A 20,953-nucleotide genomic window follows, 5' to 3' on the forward strand; every position below is an offset into this window, starting at 1 on the left:
CGCTCGTAAGCTTTGGTAATCAAGAATGATTTAAAAGGTTTGACAGACACCACCCTTTAAGCCCAACAGGAGACTTATTGCTTCAGTCATCCTCAACAGATCCACCAATCTAAACCAAAACCCAGATTCACATCCACCAATCAAATCCAATGCTTCGGTTTAGGGGTGATTGCAAGGACATGCAGGAATTATCCCGTATCGCTACAATAACACTGGCTGTTTGTATAAGTAGGATGCAATAGTTGTTAGTCAGTGAACAAAGTGTTCAAAAATGCCAGAAGACCATTTGTAGATTAACGCCGCCAGTGTGTTAGTGAAAACAAACAAAGGCGGAAAGTGGCTCGACTGTCATGATGTAAGTATTCAGAAATGATACACAGACGTTCTCTGCTCATCCGACATAATCTCTTGGCTGGAATCGGATGCTGCTGAGCGGACTTTATCACCAAATGCTTCCATCACTATTGATAAACAAGATATCAGCCGTGTGGTAAACAAAACAGGGACAGTAAAGACACTGAAATTTTAGGATAAAGTTATCTTGGGCCTAGAGCTAGATGGAAAACTTGGCAGAACAAATGTAGCTGATAAATGGATGAATGGCTTTTGTACATGTAATACAAAAACATCTATATTAACTCCTTGTCTTACATCCCCTGACGACTGCAACCAGACCCCTCACATTTTATTTGGTAACTGATTAAATTAAGATGAAGGCCAGATGTGGAGAGAAAGGTGAGATTAGAAGACACGCTACAACAAAAGTGAGAGCGAATGAGAGACAGAGGCACCCTGGGGTCCGTCTTAATTGCTGCGATCCTGGCCTCCATAGCAGCAGTCATCATCAAACTTTTCTTTCCTTTGTCCTCTCCTCTTTCTTTCCATGGGAATGGAGTAGAGAACAACTGGCTCTCATTAGCTGTCACCGTCCCTATTTAGTTTTGAGATTTGTGTGGGGTAATTTTCTAATCCAATATACAGGCTCCAGTATTTACACATGCCAAGAGTCCCTGAGTGAGGAGGGCTGGGTGGTGACGGTGGCGTCTGAAAGTTGTGGGCGTGAAGTGTCTTTCTGTGGGTGAGCTACTGTGAGGAATTCTGTATGTGAGTGTAAAATCTTCAGTTTGTATTTGCAATTTTAATTTAAATGTCTATTATTGTGTGTTTTTTTCCATAACAAGAATTAGCTGTCAGAGCACTGACTCAATGTAATTCTTCTTTCATTTCATCACTGTTTATCCTTAGTGGTAAAGTGAAGTGTAGCAACGCACCACAATTCACAAGCACGCACACAACAAAAACACGTCCTCAGTGCAAGCAGAGAACTATGCAGCCGAGCAATCATCAGGTTTCAGCTTGGCCCTCAAGATCACTCATCCAAGCTTTCAACTTAACATCATTAGCTTTGGCATCGTGTTTTCAACAAACAAACAACAAAAGAAACTTCAAACTGCATTGTCTTCATCGAGGGCTCGGCGGTTCAAGAAAGCAGACGTCTGAGAGACTTCAAAAAGCAGCGGAGATGCCTTTCATTAGGTCATAAAGTGTTCTTCTGAAGCGCCTCCCTGCGCTGCCTGGCGGCCATGTCTGTATTCTCTGCTTTAGTTACAAGGTCACGGGGAAACAGCAACAGCAGGGAAACAACGGTGACCCGAGGTGAGACGAGGCTGTTTGGATCAGGACGGGGTGAGAGGTGCAGGGTTGAAGGGGGGTAGATGAGCCCCAGGTGGTCTGTTGAGGACTGTGAGCGATGCTGCCGTGATCAGCCCACACCCTGGGGAGCCGGCACACACACCGAAAGGATACGCTTGCAAACACACACCAGCCGTATTCAGAAAAGAGTACAGCCCTGCACGCGTGCACACAAAAATCCGTGCATAAGATTGCATACAAATTCAAAGAGCAGCGTGAAGACAGGAACAATCCTGGCTCGCTGTCTATTTACAGAGCTGAAATTAGAAGAGGAGGATTGAAGTAATCTTCCTTTAATTTCTCTCTGGATGGGCTCCCAGCGCTGAGTGAGACAAAGGCTGTGATGTATTGTATGTTAGGTTCTCAAAGGAGAATGATGCAAGACCCCCTGTCCCTTCATCAGGGTTAGCAGGGAGGGCCTTGATAAGGTGGACACAGAGGACAAGGCTAGAGGACACCTCAATATAAATAGAACCAAGTCAAATGTATGAAAAAAAATATTGTCTGTATCAAATAAGCAGGTCAAGAAGACAATGTGGAAGGAGGAATAATTTCAGGTGTTTAAGACCTGATCACTTGGAAGCACCGGTGGGATTCAGAAGCAGAGTTTAACATGGAAGGAACACCTGTGATGCATTAAACTGCACAACTAAGTCATCAGCACACACATGCGTTTCTCTGCTCTGGCTGAAGTGCTGGCAAATCAAAAATGCTGCACCTCAAATGAACACATTATCAAGAATGGATTTTCAGTTGGTGGACTGTTCCAAGTGTTGGAATATGTGAGGTGCATGCGATGATTCATCTTTGTCATGCACATCTGAACCACTGGAGCAGCTCCAAATAGACAAACTGAAACAGGTGAGGTATAAAATCAAGTCCACCTCTTGATCATCCAAAATATCTGAGCGATGTTTTGGAGTCAGGCCTCAAGTGGCTACATGGCACCTATCCGTACATATCTATCATTGCATAGATTTCATTTGGGTTTGCGTGCCTATATCGGGTTTCAGTCACAAAGTACAAAGACATCCTTCATTTCACACGTGCTCATAGATAGCACTGGAGGTATACATAGAATAATGTTTGGTTCTTTAAACACGTACTGAAGTGTACAACAGAATGCACGGTTAAGTCTGCAATAATCTTTAGAGGTTCCCATATATCTTCATAGGCAAAATTTAAAAACTTTTCTATGACTTTTCAAACACCCATAATCATTATTTCTTGTCTGGCGTTTTTCAAACACATTGGATTCAAACAAAGCTGGACGAAATGAACGTGTTGGTAAAGTACATGTCACACTTTGCACATATTAGAGCTGCATTACATCGACACCTAGAGAAATTCACTCTTATGTTACATTATGTAAAAGGCTATACATGTTTGGTTATTGTAACAATTTAATTTCACATAACTAAATTCCATGATTTTTTATGGATTCCATGACTTTTCCAGCCCTGGAAAATATGATTGTGAAATTCCGTGACTTTTCCTGGTTTTTCATGACTGTGGGAGTGCTGTTTATAAACTGAAATCTGCACTTATATACGGAATCTGGAAGGCAATGAAAGCCCAAAAAAATACCCCTTAAAAAAAAAAAGCCAAACACAGAGAAATAAAGTACGTACTGGGTATTTGCTGACTACAATGGATCCCCAAAATACTGGCTGTTGCTCTTAGAGGCTTTGTAGATGTCAGACTATAGCTGATGGGTCCTGTGTTTAGGGCTGCAACAGAGTAGTTCAATTATTAACTCACGTCTCAAGTATTGTTTAAATTAACAGTGAAAAAAAAAGTTGCTTGTTTTGCTCAAGCAACAGTTAGAAAAAATCAGTTTAAATAATAGAACAAACAATGCGGTCAATATTCATATTTGAAAGGCTGAAACTGGTTAATATTGGATTTTCTGCTTGAGAAGCTACTTAAAGAATTAACCTATTATCAAAAAATATCATTGATTATTATGTTATTTTACCCTTATGTGACCTAGAGCACATTTTAGCATAGAGACATGGAAACAAAATGTACCTTCACCCATGGAAAACCTTCCATTAGCCTTGAATGACGTGTGAATTTTTAGGGTTTAATTTTATGATAAATATTTATCTTCTAGAGAGCAGTCCAAGAAGAACTCAGTAGCGCTCCAGTCAACTGAAAGACTTTCAGATGTTTGAATAGTCATGCAAACATTTGCATCAACATACATGTATATATGCACACGCAAACCCACATGCATGCTCTTGCACACATGCCATCCAAGCTATAGAGAGAGAACCCAATACTCTCCATCACCTGTTATTCTAGGTGGAATCTTGCTTATACAGGTGTAGAGAGAGAGAGAGAGAAAAAACAGTTTCCTCTTTTCACCTCTTCAGACAAAAATCTCAGGCTTTTCCACTGAGCAAAGTCTACTCTGGTGTGTACATTTGTGTCTGTACTAGTTGGCCTGGTGTGCCCTGCTTTTACTAGTCCCCTGGGTATGTGACCCGGTTTCCCTTGCAGGCAGAGGGAGAGGGCACTCCTGACTCCTCCTCACCTGAGTCGACACCCGATCCTAGGGTTCACGGTGGGGGCCCCCGCTGCCTCTCCTCAAAGGCGCCGTTTGTTTCCCCGCTCTAATAGAATTCCAACCTCCATGATTTTATCTGGAGTTTTCACGCCAATTTTGCCAAAACCGATTGAGGAGGGAGCAAATTCAGCTGCTACTGATCTCAAATAGATTGAGTTTCCAAGGGGCCAATTTAAGAATGTGCCACGGTTATGCTTTGAGAAGAAGGTGGGCTGGGGGTGCGGGGACTGAACAGGCAAGGTGAGTTGTTATGACTGGCTGTCAATTAGCAGTTGATTCACACAGGAGGGTCAGTGAGACAAGAAGAAAAAAAAAAGATACGTTTTCATAACAAAAGAAGGGCAGCGAGATGAACACTGGCTATGAAAATATGTAGGTTTAAGATAAGCTGAGACAACGACGCTTATTTAACAGATGTAAGGCAGCCAAAATGGAAAAGGAGATGGCTGTGCAGGGAGCCTTATTTATTATTACTCTCAGCAGCAACAGGGTGAAGGAAAATAGTGCTAAGCAGGATGGGAAGAAGTCAGGGTGAAAGGGATCTGGCCCTCAGAGAGGGTTAATAGCCAGGTTGACTGGTTAAGAGCTGACCTCTGAGGAACGTCAGCTCCCACATTTACAGACAAAGACTTTGGACAGAGCAAGAAATCAAAGCAAACACAAAATTCAGACTCGCTCTTTCTCACTGTGTCATGTCTCATCTCCGTGGACTTCTCCCTTACTCCTCGCTCCCTCTTGCATTCTCTGTCATTTGGCCATCATCTCTCGAGCTGTCTCCACTCTCTTACTGTCTGCTCTGTTCCCTTTCCATGCTGCGGATTTTCACTCTCATCTCATGTCTCCCTATTTCTGTTGGCCCGCAGAGCGCATAAAAGCTCCTCCGACACCTCACTGTCCTGGAAGGATCGGAGGTCTAAAGAGAAACTTCAGTTCTTAAAGCTCAACAGCTAAATACAATATGAAACACTCATCGCGAAGAGGAGCGGTCTTGGAAAAGGGTTTACTTTAAACATACACAGACAAGGATCCAGCCCCAGGTCGCTCACTGAGCCAAGCTTGTCAACAACACCATGGCTTTTAGATAAGCCGTGTTTTTGACATTCGGCTAATACTCCTACATGAACAAGAGCTAAATTGTTATACAACAGGGCAGGACAGGTCACCGAGCTTCCATTCTTCCACAGTGTAACACTTAGTAGCATTTGGAGTGAAGAGCGAGGTGCAGAAAGATCTTCATTTGTTTCATAGTTTGTATTATTCTATTTAGATGAGCAAAAATGTTTTTTCAGACTGTTGATCTACATCACAGTTTGGCCAAAATACTGAAAAGCTCTGACACTTCATCAGCTTCTAAAATACTCCAAAATCCATGAAACAATAGTATTAAAAAATAAACCTTCACTGTCCAAGTGCATGTAACTGTAGCTGAGCGTGGTTGTGTGGGTGATGTCAAAAAAACACACGCATCAGTAAAACACTGCCTCCTCCCCAATAATAACCTCAAACTGCCGTCCAAACCCACTGACAAACCAAACCAGCTACCGACCGACGAGCTCGTGCCTACTGCAAATTCACTTCTCACAGCGGTTCGTCTTGGCTGGCGATATACCCCACTCTCTACAGCGCTGTATTAGTCCAGCTTTGCGTGACAGACGCTGCAGCTCGTGTGCATCCTTAACGCAGGCGCTTAAGACTACACAGATGTAATCGTGCAGTATTATCATAATCTACAGACTGTCAAATTCTATCTGTCTCCAGAGGAGGAACCCTCTCCGCCGTCAGCCAGCTCGCTTCTTAACCAGCCAGCTCTGGAAGGACCAACACTTTTCCAACCAGGAGCTGTGCCAGTTCCACGAGGGAAAAAGAGATGAATGAGAGAAGACGCACAGCATGGAAAAGAGAGGAGAAGTGATAAAAAAGGGAATAAAAGAAGAGCTGGATGAAAAGCTGCAAGAGATTGAGTAGGAAAGACAAAGTAGGTGGTAGATGGAAACGCATATAAGGTCTCAATGCCAATTGATGTGGTAAGTGATACAAAAAGGAAGGAAAGAAACGAGAGAAAGAGGAAGACCAGAGATAAGGCAGGTAATGGGCGATTGAGAGGTTTTCCCCATGTGTGTTTACTAAAAACTGTAATTCAGAGGTTCCTGTGAGGCCTGATACCTTGTTCTGAACCTGGGTGCTGTCTTAGTGTGTCTTTGTGTGTGCACTGGCATCAGTGTGTGTGTGTGTGTGTGTGCATGAGTGTTGGAGGAAGTCTAAAGCCCTGTTTCCCATGCGTGTAATCATCCCAGGATGAGGTGGAGGATGAAGCCGAGCGGGACTTCCCCTGCACCAGAGGGTATTTTCCTCTCACACTGTGGTACAAGCACATGGTTGACCCGAGCTGCCTCTGCCTGTGTGTGTGTGTGTGTGTGTGTGTGTGTGTGAGACAGAGACATACCAACAAGGGACAATGGAAGCAATTTTTTAAAAATATTCTCTATTTTGGCTCTTAACCAGTTTGGGACATTACTTAAATACTTTGGGAGCTTGTCATTGTGGCAACTGCATAACAACCAGACAGTGATGCCAAAAACAAGAGGTTACACCATAAAACATGTTGAAAGGGATGGATGGCACTGAGGTGGCAAATGAGAGAATGATGTGTGCGGAGGAAAAAATGGTGGTTGAGAGAGACTGGAATTAGAAGCTGCTGGGAACATGAGGATTTGCACACTTTCAAACAAAGTCATTAACTTTCTGTCGCTCTCTCTGGAGAACAAATAACGTCATAGCAGAGCTGACACACAGAACTCAGACGCACAAACAAACACACACAGGTCAGCTGTTCAGCCATAAAGCAGTATTACAGTATTGGCTCCCAAATAAAAGGCTGCTGCAGGCAGTTACCATGCAGAGAATGTGGAGACCATGTGTATGCATGTGCACATGTGTGTGTACGAGGGTATACACTTCTGTGTTGCTGGGTGACAGTGCCGATGACAGAGCGGTGAGATAAGTCCCAGAAGCCACACTATCATCTATTCATAGCTCCCTGACTGTGGGACCTCCTGCTGCTGAAAGCTGCCTGATCTCAACCCAGCCTCACTTTATCATCATTAACATCAAGCAAAAAATACAGAGATGAAGTCAAACTGTGACGGACCGTGGCTAATGCTGCGATAAACATCCTAATAATGCCTTGACTTATAGAGCAACAAATCTGCTTATGGATCGCTTAGAAATCATGCCGCATTTGTTTTGCATTTCAATCATGATTTAAGTGGAAACCGGTTTGGAAACTGCAGACAACTGGCGGCAATGCACAATGACACAGAACGTACAGATCATGAGAAAATAATCTTGGACAGCGCCTGTGTGTGTGCATGGAAGGGTCATAATAAACGTGTGTTTGTGTGCGGACAGATTCTCTCAAAGCACAGCCCAGTAACTAGAAATGACTGCAATCACACACAAGGCTCACACATATTGCCCACGCGCCTGGCTCGCCTCACCACTGCCAGGGAACCCAAAAGCCCCTACAAAACAAATTCATTAACCCAGACAATAAAACACAGCTGTGAGGGGCGAGGGGAACTGTTTGAAATCAGTGCCCGGGATTCTGGAGAATCTGTTCAAGGCAAACAGCGTGTTCTCGAAAATGTCTAGGATAGAAAAAAAAATAAATAATTCAAAAGAAGAGAGGAAAAGGATTTGGAAATAAGAGAGAGTGAGCAAGGAGCAGTGTTTAATTTAAACTCTTGCTGGGGACAGTGCTGACTGTGAGAGCGGAGATGCTTTATTCAAGCACAACAACAAAAACAATCCCCCTGTGCCAGATGCTCGAGATCCAGGACCTGTTTTTAATTGAATCCTTTGAACAGGTTGTATAAAGGAAGTACAAACAAAACTGTCAAATACTATAAATATCATTACGGAAGTTGGGTTTGAATTTAAGAAAAAAAAAGAGAAAAAAAGACAGATAAATCCAGATTCTCGTGTTGTGGAAACTAGCAAGGGAAACATCTGAACTTTATGATTACTATTTGTAATCTGTTAGCAGGGGGTGGACAGGCATCTGTTTTAGTCTATCTAGTTAGTCCTATTTTAACTACATGAAAAGCCTTTACCTATTCCAAATTCATACTCAAAACAATGTCAGTACACATACTACTGATATTATTTGATGGTGGTGTGTCTAATGCGTTAGCAGGGGGTAGACAGGCTGCTGGCAGCGCAGACTGCGAGTGAGGAGAAGCAGCCCTCTGGAGCTGGGGGTCTGATCATAGCATGTCATGGTGCTGAAATTAAATGCACCACTAGAGGGCTCTGCAGCTTGTAGAATAAGCCACTGCAGAGGAGAACACACCAGAGCCGATCATGTCTTAGTCACACTGACCTCCCTTCTGCAGGTTCTGGGCCAAGCAGCCGGACAGATGCGTCAGCCAAAAGACTTACGACACTGAGATAGATGGAGGTACAAATAGTTTAACAGAGAGTGTCCAAAAAGCTAAAGCCAGAGCACATTTATTCACAGTAACCTCCATGCTCTGCAGCTGCACAGAGGTGAAGACACACACTGACTGACCTCAGTGTTAATGATACTGTTACGCTCCATAATGGCACCACTATAAAACCCAATGACTAAAGAACATGGTATAATGCACCTGAAATTAATATGGTCTAATAAAAGTAAAAAGTGAAACACTGAGAGTTCCCAACAACTGTGACCAAAAAGCCAATATTAAATAAAAGTGGAGGAATTTTCCCAAGCATATATACTTCATTTCTCAACGGTGGATGGATGATCATTATATTACATCACTCTGGACCTATGGGTCATTTCAATTTCACTTAATCCTGCTGAAGGCAGCAATAACACAGCGGTTACATGTGAATTTTTGAACAAAAAATTGACTGTTCCCATCTCTGGATAAACTGGGAAACAGAACATAACACTTAGCAGCTACTGTCACTGTGCCCTTGAGCAATACCCTTAATCCCCAGCTCCTCCGGCTGGAGATGCTCAGCACAAATACACATAAAAATGAAATCATAGGGGACATTTTTTTGTGTATGTGAAGCTAGTTGTTGGTGGAAAAGTTGCACAGTTTACTCTGCCCTGAGAAATAAAGGTAACCACATTTTCAGATTTTTTAACTTTTGCCAACGGACCTCCCAGAATAGCTGCTTGCTGAACTTTCTCGTCGTGCCTTGAACCTGGATGAACCCTCTGCAGCCGCTAGCTGCCCCTCGGTAGAATCAAGTCATGAATCATTACAAGTCAGGGGTGAGGGCTCCGAGATCACCCAAATCAGAACCAGATGCACGGCAGGCACCTCCTTAGGACTAACTGTATAAATCACTAAATAAATGAATAAATAAAGAAGTCAACTTGCTTCACACTATGTCTTCTCTCATTAGTTACTTTAGTTACAAGAAGTCCTTTTAAACATGTGATTTTACGATGCTGGTTTGCTTTCAGCTGGATCTGTGTATGCACTGAATAAAAACATGGCACTGCGTGTAAAAAAGAAGAGTCTTGTCTGCACTAATTACTACCGGACTGTCACGCTTATCTGTCATGGTAACAGAAACAAAGAGTCATCACTGCACCTACTATATATCCTTTTAATGGATTTTCAATTTTTTTTTTTTTTTTCCTAGGAAGCCAACCGCATCACTTCACAGAAGCCCTTACTGGGTCTGAGTCATCTGACACGTCAGTACACACATCCTCCCGTAAAGAATCCCAAGAGGAGATAACAGTAAAATCACTCTGTCAACTCACTTCATTGCATCCCATTCCCCGTCCCCTTCCCTCCTCTATGACTCCTATCCACGCCACAGCTGGTAAATATTTTTATATTGTGTTCCATTAGAAAGTTTTATTAAGCGGTCAGACGGGGCAAATGGCGCCTGGGAGCTCCCTGTCCTGTAAACAATAGAGAGGGCCCTGAAAGCTGCAGCTGAGTATGGAACAGTAAACTAAGGTCACATAAGAGAACCGTCTTGCTCAAAGTGAGTAAATATTTAAATGTGTTAGATTCACCCAAAATAGTGAGGGGCTATAGTTGGGGGCACCGTGTGAGGAAAACGGCTGTGATGTATTTTTGAGTGAAACTGGCGTCGTCCCATGCAGTGATTTGTAAATGGATGTGTGTCAAACTGTGGTACTTCATGAAGATTTACTGCAAGAAAAAGGTGAACTGAGGGCCAAGATGGGATATGTGAGAATGTGAATTTAACTATTGTAAGGCCTTATGGCCTTATATGTGTGTTTCTGTTAAAAGTACTTTTTTTATCATATACTTCTGACGAACTACAGGACAAATTAGTGGAAAGACACAGTGGATTGCGATGTTGCTGATAACAGTACGTACCTCAGCACTTTTCTCAGGAGCCTCCATCCCCACCATGTTTTCTCTGAGAAGCTGCTGAAGGAGCTGCACCTGGGCAACGCTGAGGTAGAAATCCAAACTGCTGGTCACATTTACCTCCAGAGAGTGGCCACACACCACAACCTCCTAGAGAGATTACAGCACACAGGGGGAAATTAAAAAAAGGGGGTGTGTGTGGGTGGAGAGAGCAGGAAAGAAATTCAATAACACATCAGGATTGTTTGTGACCTCATGCGCCGCTTCTCGCTCCTTTTAAACTTTTATACTCTTGGTGTATTTACTTTCCGCATCCCCTCTATCTTGCTCCCTTTAGCTCAGTTGTTCCCTCCTTCCCCTCTTCCATCTGTCCTCTCCAGGGTCCCACCCACAGCCAGCAGTTCAAACCTCAGCCTGGAGGCTACATCTAACAGGATATCACTCACTAACACTCTGGGCTGAACCACACATACACGGGCCAAACCTACAGTAACTACACACAATGGTATTTGGCAACTACTGTGTAAACATCATCTATTCAGACCCACTGTTTCAAAAACAGAAAAATGGACTGCTAATATTTTATTCAGCATTTAATGTAGTATCATTATCACAATTTGTTTTTGTTTTTTTTCTCATCGAGTAGCAGTAATTTTAACACACGAGATCATAACATCATAAGGTTACAATAATAGTTACAGAATATGTTGCAGGCTAGAATGAACATTTAGACTGTAGATTGTAGATGTAGAACTTACACTATGGATTATAATGAATGCATTAATAATTCAATAAAGACAGCAGTTATTTGAGTGCCAAGCATGCAGAAATCTTTTAAAAGCAGTTGGAAGTTAGTTTAATATGAACTTTATTAAACAAATTGTTGTAATTTATCTACACTAGGTAGTTCAAAGTCCTGTTTGTGTGTTTGTTGGCCCAGAGTCTCCATATCTCAGGGAGTTATACAAATCACAATGTGCGTGTGTGCGTGTGCATGTGTGTGTGTGTGTGTCAGAGCAAACTATGGATTAGCTGTTACGCATTGTCAAGGGGCACGTTAGTGTGGACCGACGAGGCATCAAAGAGGCAGGAAGTCTCAGCGAGCCGTGCCAGAAAACATCAGCTGTATAAGCAGAAAGGTTTGAACTCTGTGGGTCAAAAAGCCTCCATTACATGGAGGACCGGCGGAGGGATTCCTAACGAGTAAGTTACTGTATGTTAGGAGGCAAAATGTAAATACTTCTGACATCTCACATAATCAATGTCTATTTTCATATGGACAAACGGATTGTGAGAGTAATGGCTACAATCATGGTTATAACAGGTCATGGTCATAGGGCATTAAATGTCAGTGTAAGTGGTGAACAAACCTCTGCAGTCGATGGAGGAATATATGTCTCTAAAACCTCTGACTCACTGTTAGTTTCTTAGAAAATCCCTTTTTTAAGCGCATGCCTACATCCTTAGGACCTGTTCTCATGAATTATCAGGAGGGCTGTCAGAAAGTTTATTTTTTTATTGTGATCAATCGCGATTAATCACAGAATTTCAATTGTTAATCGTGATTATTCAAATTTTTTTAATTACATGTTTTCAATCAGATTATTTTGCAATACAAAACAGTTATGATGTCCATATTAACAAGGGGGAGCAATTCTTAACAGATTATCTTCATTAGAAATAAAGTGACAGCAAAAAACTGCATTGGACTGTCATAAAGTGGGCATGTCTGTAAAGGGGAGACTCATGGGTACCCACAGAACCCATTTATTTTAATTCAGATATCTTGAGTTCAGAGGTTAAGGGACCCCTGCTAAATGAGCATGCCATTTTTCCATAGCCAAAATGTATCCTAAATTTGGAGCATTATTTAGCCTCCTTCCTAAGAAGCTAGCATGACATGGTTGGTATCACTGGATTCTAGTTTCATATAATACCTATACTAGCTTTGCTGGCCTGGTACAGGCTCTTTAAGACAGGAATGCTGGCAGGCTATTGACGCAATTTATAAAAATTAACACTTCAATTATGCATTTTTAAATGTTTTTCTTTGATTGTTTTAATTTGCTTCCTACAGTGCAGACACATTCACCTTGAAAGTTCCCCTCCATACATGTTTTTAAGGTTGTAAAAATACAATGCTATGATTAATATTTGTTTAACATGATGTTTGTTTCCCACATAAAAAGTAAAAAGGCAAACATCTGAAAAGGATCCAGAACCAGTAGCCTCTGCCCGGCCCACCACCACAGCTTGTGGCTGATTTTCACTTCCGCTTTCTGCTTTCTTCACTGCTGCTTGCTTTAGATGAAAGAGCATGACATTAGAGGAAACATTGGAGAGATTTAGCCGTACATGTCTGAGCCTCAGTCAAACCCTGACTCAGATGAAGAATCTGTTGTTCAGCAAAATCAGTGACTAGCAAACATATTACTTAGAATGGTAAGTGTAAGTTAGCATCTTTTATTTGTTTACATTGTTTATTAGCTTGTAGCACAGTTGGACATGAATTTTTTTTTTTGTCCACCTGCTACTGCAGCTGGTGGATTTCAAAATCTAGCAGCCATTCAGTAGATTGCCACTGTTTCTTTTTGGCTGGTGATTGAGGCAAATCTAGCAGACACTTACATATTTTATAAGCATTTGGCTAGTGGCTGATGTTAATTTCTAATCCTCCTTGAAGGCTAAGACGCAGTTGCTGAAAGTGCAGTTATGGTTGCGAAACAAACAATAATATCTACTACAACATGGGTTTTGATAGATAGTTGAAGGAAGCTTGAGGGTCATGTTTACATCCAAAAACTTCACGCTCTGCCATGTTTGCGGTGAATACTTTCACTATGCTAATGCAAACTCTTTCTGTACTGTGAAGTCAGCTCTTCGCTGGAGGTTTCAGGTTTCTTTCCCGGTGTTGTGTCAAAGTCTGTTCCTCTGTCGATATTTCTTTCCCCTATTAAAAAGTGATCCTCTTTAACAATAGTGACGTACCTGATCTAACTTGCCCGAGGTAAGTTTGAATCTCAGATTTTAGCGCGCAGACCTTGCCCCCTTTAGTAGAGGAATGTGAAAACACTCTCTAATGACAAACTCTGAACAGATACAAGTCAGTATAGCCAAGGTCAGATGTTTTAGGGGTGGAGTTGTATTTCTGGGTGGAGGGGGGCTTTAAAGGAGAATAAGGAGATAAAGAAAATAAGAGAAGATGCAATCATGGATTAATTTAAAGTTGTATTGAGTGGATACTTACCTCTGTCTGTCCGCAGTCAGGGGATAGATTTTTGCTGAAGATGATGGCTGGGGCAGCGGTCACCCGAACAGAAAAGTCAGTCAGGATTGGTGTTAGGATGGCTCGCCGCTCCTGGTGCCTTCTGATACTGAACGGAGAAACATACAGAATCAAACCGTTATCAGACACCTCTTCAGAAGATTTATAACTTAAAAGTTGAACAAAAAGGCAAGAGTGGTCAACATAAGATCAACAAGAATAAAGCAAATAAAAGGAATAAAAGTGTTAAAAGCGGCAGATCTCAAAAGGCATTTAAATTATTATTATTTATTATTTAGAAAATATAAGAATTAAAGCAATAAACGATGGTAAAAATAATATAAGAAATAATATAAGAAGATGACATCACATCATTAGGGATAAAACAAATATAAGACGATAAAAACAGATGAATAATGGATAGATGAAAAAGTAAATAAATTGAGACATGAAAAGATGATAAGAAGAGGACATAAGAAGGACAAGGAACAGATTAGAAAATGGATTAGAAGAAGAGAGATTAAATAAATAAATAACTAAATACATACATAAATAAATAAAGGTGAGATCACATAAAAGCAAGTCTGTAAAAGTGAGTTTTAAGATGTTGATGTTAATATTCTTTTAATAACACTGAAAATTTATGAAATAAATTTGGACAATTGGACATCTTACTGTAATCAAAGTTCATCTGTTGGAGACTACATATATACACACACACACACACACACACACACACATATATATATACATATATATATATAATGCAGTTTGCAGCATTGTAATAGACATTTTTATTTCACCACCTGGTGTTAAAGTGATTCTAGCATTACATTACTATACAAACAGCAGCCATAAGGAACAATTTATTCACCAACAATCCCCAACCTTTATTTACTAATAACTTGTTTTGGTTACCAGTTGTAAAATATTTGTAACACTGTCTCATCTGCCTAGGACTGACAAGTCAACACAACACAGTCAAAACCACAAAACGTTCAAAACCCGAGCTTTTGTTTTGCCCTTAGCTGACAGGCAGACACACATTTCAAACTTGCTCTGGCTTTTTAAATTCAAACCAGTGGGATGGAAAGCTCAACTCAAAATCAAGAGACTTCAAAACTGATTTTCTCTCACAGGCCAGACCTGTGAAACATTCCCATCAGTGAGCTTTTTTAAAAATTTCTGGTCTAACACTCTTTCGCTGGAAGCTTGAATATGGTTACAGAGACGGAGTGAGACATTATTTGACAAGTCTCAATTGGGAACACCCCTTAATTGTATACACAAGATCAAATAGAGACCTTCTCGCATCAACTCTCTCCATTTCACTAATGTTCATTCCCACAATCAAGTCATATTTGTGGGAACATTTGTTAGTAGTAAAACAAATATACAAGGGGGCTTTATAAAGTGGTGTTAATTGCCACATCTGCTGCTATTAAAACAATCAAGTGCTACGGCTTCCAATATTTATAGTTGGCCAGGATTATAAAAGGCCCTGTTTCTAGGTGGCCTCGAACACAGTACTTAACCAGAACCAATATCATATTCTCTTCTGCTACACAAATGTGCATTACCAGTGCCCTTAAGGGATTATTTTCTGACACATTTCTCTGCGTATGGAGTTTGAGGGAGGCCTAATTCGGAGGTGAAATGATCTGTGAGGCCAATTGGCGTTGGCTAATCTCCCCTCAGACAGGGATTGAAACAATGAGTGTCTCGTTGCAGGGGACAGGTGCTATCATTCACCAGTAAGGCTAGCAGGCGTAAGGCTCGGTTTACCAGTAATACGGGGTCCCCTGACTGGGCTGGAGCACTCTGTGTGTGTGTTTGTGTGTATGTGTGTGTGTGTGTGTGTGTGTTTCTGTGTGTGTGTGGCACCTTTGAATGGGTGTGATACAGAGCACAAAAGATGGAAAGAATGACTTTGTTTTCATACAAAGCTGCACAGTGCAAATAGTAAGTTGAGATATCCGTGGCGTGGACAAAAAGAGAGGGGCCTGCACCGGGTGGCTGACAGGAGGGGAGACGGAGAAAGTTCACAGCTCCGTGACACGGGTCTTTCCTAGCCGGCAACTACACACTGTGATGAGGACAGATCCTGTCAGTGGATCCATAGTGGTGGAATTTCCTCGCAAAACCTCAGGAAGCCAACTGAGGCCACTGCAGATCCGCAACTACTGGAATTGAACCCAAAAACTGCAGAGTGAACATGCCACGAGTCCAAAGCTGGAGGGGGGGGGGGGGGGGGGGGGGGGGGGGGGGGTCGATGTAGGGAATGAGGGAAAGGTGTGAACTTTGGAAGTGGTCTGTGTCAAAACTTGTTACAACCGAGGTGGTGTATTTCTGCGGGTGATTGCAGCAGACAAGTAAAGCTGTGAACTTGACTCCCCTTTCCTCAGTGTGTTGGAACATTCTAAATCACATGTTCAGTTATGACTCGGTCGTGGTGGTGGCTGAGGCTCGGGTATACAGAGCAGCGCGCGGCATCACAGCAAAGCCCATTTTCCAACACAACCTACAGTGCTGCTCCGGGAAATAAGGAGGTCACCACAAACACCTTAAATGATTTGTTTGGAAGCTTAAAGTGATAGGGGGGTTTTAGGGGGAGAATTAAGAAACCTCAACAACAGCATCTTTCACTTTCCTAGAGTGATCACACAGAAGCTGTTTTTTTTATTTAGTGTAAATCTTAAATTTTAAGGATGACACTAAAACTTCTGATCATTGGATGATTAATCACTAAAACACTGGGAAAAGGTCAATGTTGAGCTTGACCTTTGTTACAGTATGATACTGTGGGCCAATCCCTTGAGTAGAAAAATAACTGTTAAGCTACATGTTAGCTCATCCCAAATTTAAGTTCTGAATAGAAATCCAGACCTAGTGTGTCTAAAGAAAGTTGAGTCCACTCAAAAGGCATTCAGCATCTTTTGAAGCCCAAAATCTCACCTCATTGCCCTGTCAAACAATCTGGCCTTGGCACTAGGCCCAAGCAGTCCTGTTTTCATCGACAAAGAGACAAATTGAGAGAAAAGAAGAAAAACAGCGATTGGATTGAAGCCTCAGTTGCCGTTTGCTCATATGAGCTCGTCAGACACAGTAATAAAAAGGTTAAGATACTCACATAGGTCCAAGTTCGCTACTTAAAAAGGACTGTTTGACAACAGACCCTGGCACAGTTTGAGAAGGCCATGACAAAGGAGGACTTTGGGACTGATGATCAAAACTACTGGGGACAAAGGGAGAGTAAAAATATATCAGGGTGGTCTAGCGGTTATAAATACAATCCCATTTGTCAAATCTGGTGTTGTAGCTCGAGAGATCTGCCTTGGTCTCAAGACCAGTTTCTAAGGCCTCTGTCTTGTTTTGGACTCAGCCACATTTTTACTTGGTCTTACTTCGGTCTCACACGAACAGGACTTGGGATTTTATTTCAAGACCACTACCGTGGTGCAAAAAAAGGGGTATTAAATAAAGATGGTATAGCTGATGTCAGCTCCTTAGGGATTTTATCTGTTTGCTTATATAAAAGAAAGGCAAATTTCGATGCACAAAATTCAACTCTGTAATGCCTTTTTTATTATTTTATCCAACATTTCTCATGGTTTGTGTATTTATAAATGCATTAATACAGTGTGACAATAAAAGAAAGTAAATTAAGAAGAATCTTACATTGTTTTCTGTGGGTGTTTAACAGCAATGTGGATCTTTCAGATCAATTTGAAGAATTCCTTGTGGTTTGCACATTCCACATTTTATCGTAAATGTGTCATGCAGTGTGGGACTTGCACTGATCTGGTCTTGGTCATGACGTGGTCACGGTTTAGGGGGACTGTTGCATACAACACAGGTCCAATCCATTGATTTTTAAACACCATTAACTAAAGCTCTATTTGCTTGTTTATTCTGAGTCACTCTGGCTGAAAGCCTTGTGTAAACGACTGACATAAAAGTAATTACATTTAAGGTTTTCTATCTTTTAAGTGGCCAAATAAGGATTGGAGGCAGCACTGATTATTTTCTTGATAATAAGAAAATAGCACTATTGGTCATTGTGAGTGCCACTTCAATGATAACTGAAATTTGATGATTGCACTTTTCGCATTTTAACTGGATATATATATGTGTATTTTCTATTCAAGTATGACTTGATTTCAGACATGAAATCAAAACTTCAGAAAAAAAGTGAACACTTAAAATATAAACTAAAATAACATAAAATACCAAAACTTGAGCCATGTCTTACACAAGTTTAAAGCTTATTTTAAAAAGTGTAGTCTGCACCTCAATTTGACATTTGCCAATATTTTTTATTTAACCTGGAAGAGGTAAATCAACCAACTAAGGGCCCTAATTAGACAGTATACAGCAGGGAGCTGACAGGAAATAAGGGAGGAGAGAGGTGGGGGTGACAGCAACAAATTGGTTGTTACAGTAAAAGGTCCAAGAGCTGAGGGCTCTGCATCAGAGTCACAAGCAGCACTATCATAATATTGTGTGTGCATGTGTAAGACATGCAGTAAAGGAAACACCGGTGTTTGTTATGAGCATGTATGAGTGTGTGTTTGTGTATTAGTGTGTGTTTGTCTGTGTAGCTCAGCCAGCATAACTCAGAGCTCTGATGACCCGAGGGCACTCGGTCTCAATCAGGCCCGTGTTGATTCTGCACTGCATTCTTCCACAGGGCTTATTTTTAGTTGACAGGGAACAAATCTGGAGTCTTTGCCTGTGATTTCTGTGATTTTTGGGCCTGTTCCCTCTCAAAACATGAGTGGAAAAAAAGGATGTGGGGCCAAACAGGCTGTTACACTTGTGCTTGTTTTAGCTCCCGAGTCTATAAAAAAAATGACAGGGTTTGTAATTATGACTGTGCATGGAGAGGCTCCATGATAGGGCGCTAACTCAATAACTACATGCTGCTCCCACATCAAGACTGATGAGATAAATTTTGGGACATTTTAGTAGATCACACACACACAGCACCTGACTAAGGGTGTAACTAGTTAAGTCTAGTGGTAATGCAGTTTAAACTTGCCTTAACCATTCGGAAGGATTCATCCAGATAGACTTAGAACCTCAGTAGCATTCTCTTTTGGCCACCAGACGAGTGTTACTTTAATAATGACAAACATTTTAGTCCTGGTTTGATTTGTCAAGTCCTGAGAGGGACCCACAGCTCTGTCTGAATTATTAAGTGTTCCATTTCACCTCTCACATTGGTTCACCTATATATTGTATCCTAATGGGCAGTTAGCAGCAGTGGCTGCTGGCTTCTGTAGGTGGGTTTGGTGTAAGTAGTTAGCAATCGGTATTAAAGACATAAAAAAAAAAAAAGTAAATTCAATTCTACAATTCTGATGCGTGGATTTTTCTATTATTTCACTACTGTTATAATATTTTTTCTATTTTACAGTAGATGCAAAATGAGTTGTTTTCAAAATACGCCAACATCTGTTTACTATATTAACAAAAAAACAAAAAACAAAACTGTCATTGTTATTTGATACTTAATCATGCAGCATCACCTTCCACTTTGTCTTAAGTAGGGCTATGTAAGCAAAAAATCTGGCGATATGATATGTATCATGATATGAATACATTGCGATACTGTAAGCACTGTGATATATCTTTATTTTTTGAAGTCCAATTTTCGGAAAACTGCCAATGCACCTTTTATGACTGTAAATGTTTCACAGGCCTGTGCTCTTTGTGTTTATGCCAGGGATATGCTGTTACGTTGGGGTCAAAGAGTCCAATGGCTAAAGACGGATTACAACACTGAAGGACCCAGCGGTCAGGGGTTTAAACACAAAACAAAATTAAACTCTGCCACAAATCTTCACTTGGAAACTATTACTTTAAATAAATAGTGTTTTTTGAGAACTGAAACAGTATCACAAAACATAATATCGCAAACTTAAGTGTATCCATATTTTTCTTACACCCCTAGTCTTAATATGCAAATACTGAACTGTGTCCTGACCTGCTGGCCATGTTCCACTCCAGGGCCGGGTTCTGGGAGCTCCTCTCGCTTTCCGTGGACACGCCTCCTTTGATGCCCTCCTTCTCTGGCTTGAGTTGCTCCCACTGAGCCGTTCCAATGTTGATGGACTGAAGGTCAACCTGATATTGCCGGTCCTCCACCTCTGAACCAGGATCACGCAGGATGCCGAGGTGCAACGCACGTCTAGAAGGGAAGAGGAGGAAAACACAATTTGTTTGACTCACTTAGTCTGGGTAAACAACACTTTGCAGGGGGTAGTGTATGAGTCAAATTCAACAAGCAGGTGTGTAAAAGTCCAACTAACCTAAATGTATAAAACATGATAGGTCTTATTTATTGTTGTGGGGGTCACATTAGGTCCAGCTGTATTTTATATAGTCAATTACAATGCAGCGCATGCCTCCAGGAGTAACCCAGGTAGTCCGTTATACTGAACCAGTAAAGAGGTTCTGGCAGCAGGCCCTAACCACTACTGACTTCTCTCTGCCCTACTCAGAGGTTTAGTAGCACAAGTTCCTTACAGGATGATTTATTACTAAATCAAAGCATCTGGTACAGCCAGGCCTCGGATAAATAGCCCCACAGGCCTCAGGTGATATCATTTGCCTTTTATAAAGTCCAGATTTATGCCAGCTTATCATTGGCAGTAAACATTGCTTCAACCCCTGGCTGGACGGCACAGTAGTCTGCAGAGTGGGGCTCTTACTGCCTCTCTTTTTCTATTTCTGTCTCCACAAACACAGGACTTGTACAGTATACACAAACCGTGATATGGTAGAGGAGATCTAGAGATATGTCAGAAGCGGGCAAGCGCTGCAGTCTCTGTAGTTGAACTGCTACAGTCAAAGTGAGCAAACACTGTCAGGTCAGCGCCAAGAAAAAATGATGTCATCTATTTTGCCTTTGAGAGACAAGATCCTGACGAATTCACGAGGCAAGAGGAATAATCAAAATTCAACATCTGCATATGACATCAGGGCTTTCGGTTCGTTATGATATGTTTATTTGTGCTGGTGAATTCAAATGAGAGCTTAAATGGTATAAATAAGGGCTTA

The 20,953-nt window shown here is 41.4% G+C and overlaps 1 protein-coding gene across 4 annotated transcripts in view; it reads right to left on the reverse strand.

Annotated features, from left to right (window-relative positions):
* LOC121946151 (vacuolar protein sorting-associated protein 13B-like) overlaps positions 1-20,953 on the reverse strand; it is a 375,120-nt gene that overhangs the window by 128,790 nt on the left and 225,377 nt on the right. For all 4 annotated transcript variants that reach the window (XM_042490601.1, XM_042490600.1, XM_042490605.1 and 1 more), the window contains exons 32-34: positions 19,878-20,081; positions 13,871-13,997; positions 10,630-10,773 (exon numbers count right to left, since the gene is read on the reverse strand). In XM_042490601.1, coding sequence (XP_042346535.1) covers positions 10,630-10,773; positions 13,871-13,997; positions 19,878-20,081 — 475 coding nt within the window. The remainder of the gene's footprint in view (positions 1-10,629; positions 10,774-13,870; positions 13,998-19,877; positions 20,082-20,953) is intronic.

This window comes from Plectropomus leopardus, chromosome 7 (assembly GCF_008729295.1).
Source record: "Plectropomus leopardus isolate mb chromosome 7, YSFRI_Pleo_2.0, whole genome shotgun sequence".
Classification (NCBI taxonomy): Eukaryota; Metazoa; Chordata; class Actinopteri; order Perciformes; family Serranidae; genus Plectropomus; species Plectropomus leopardus.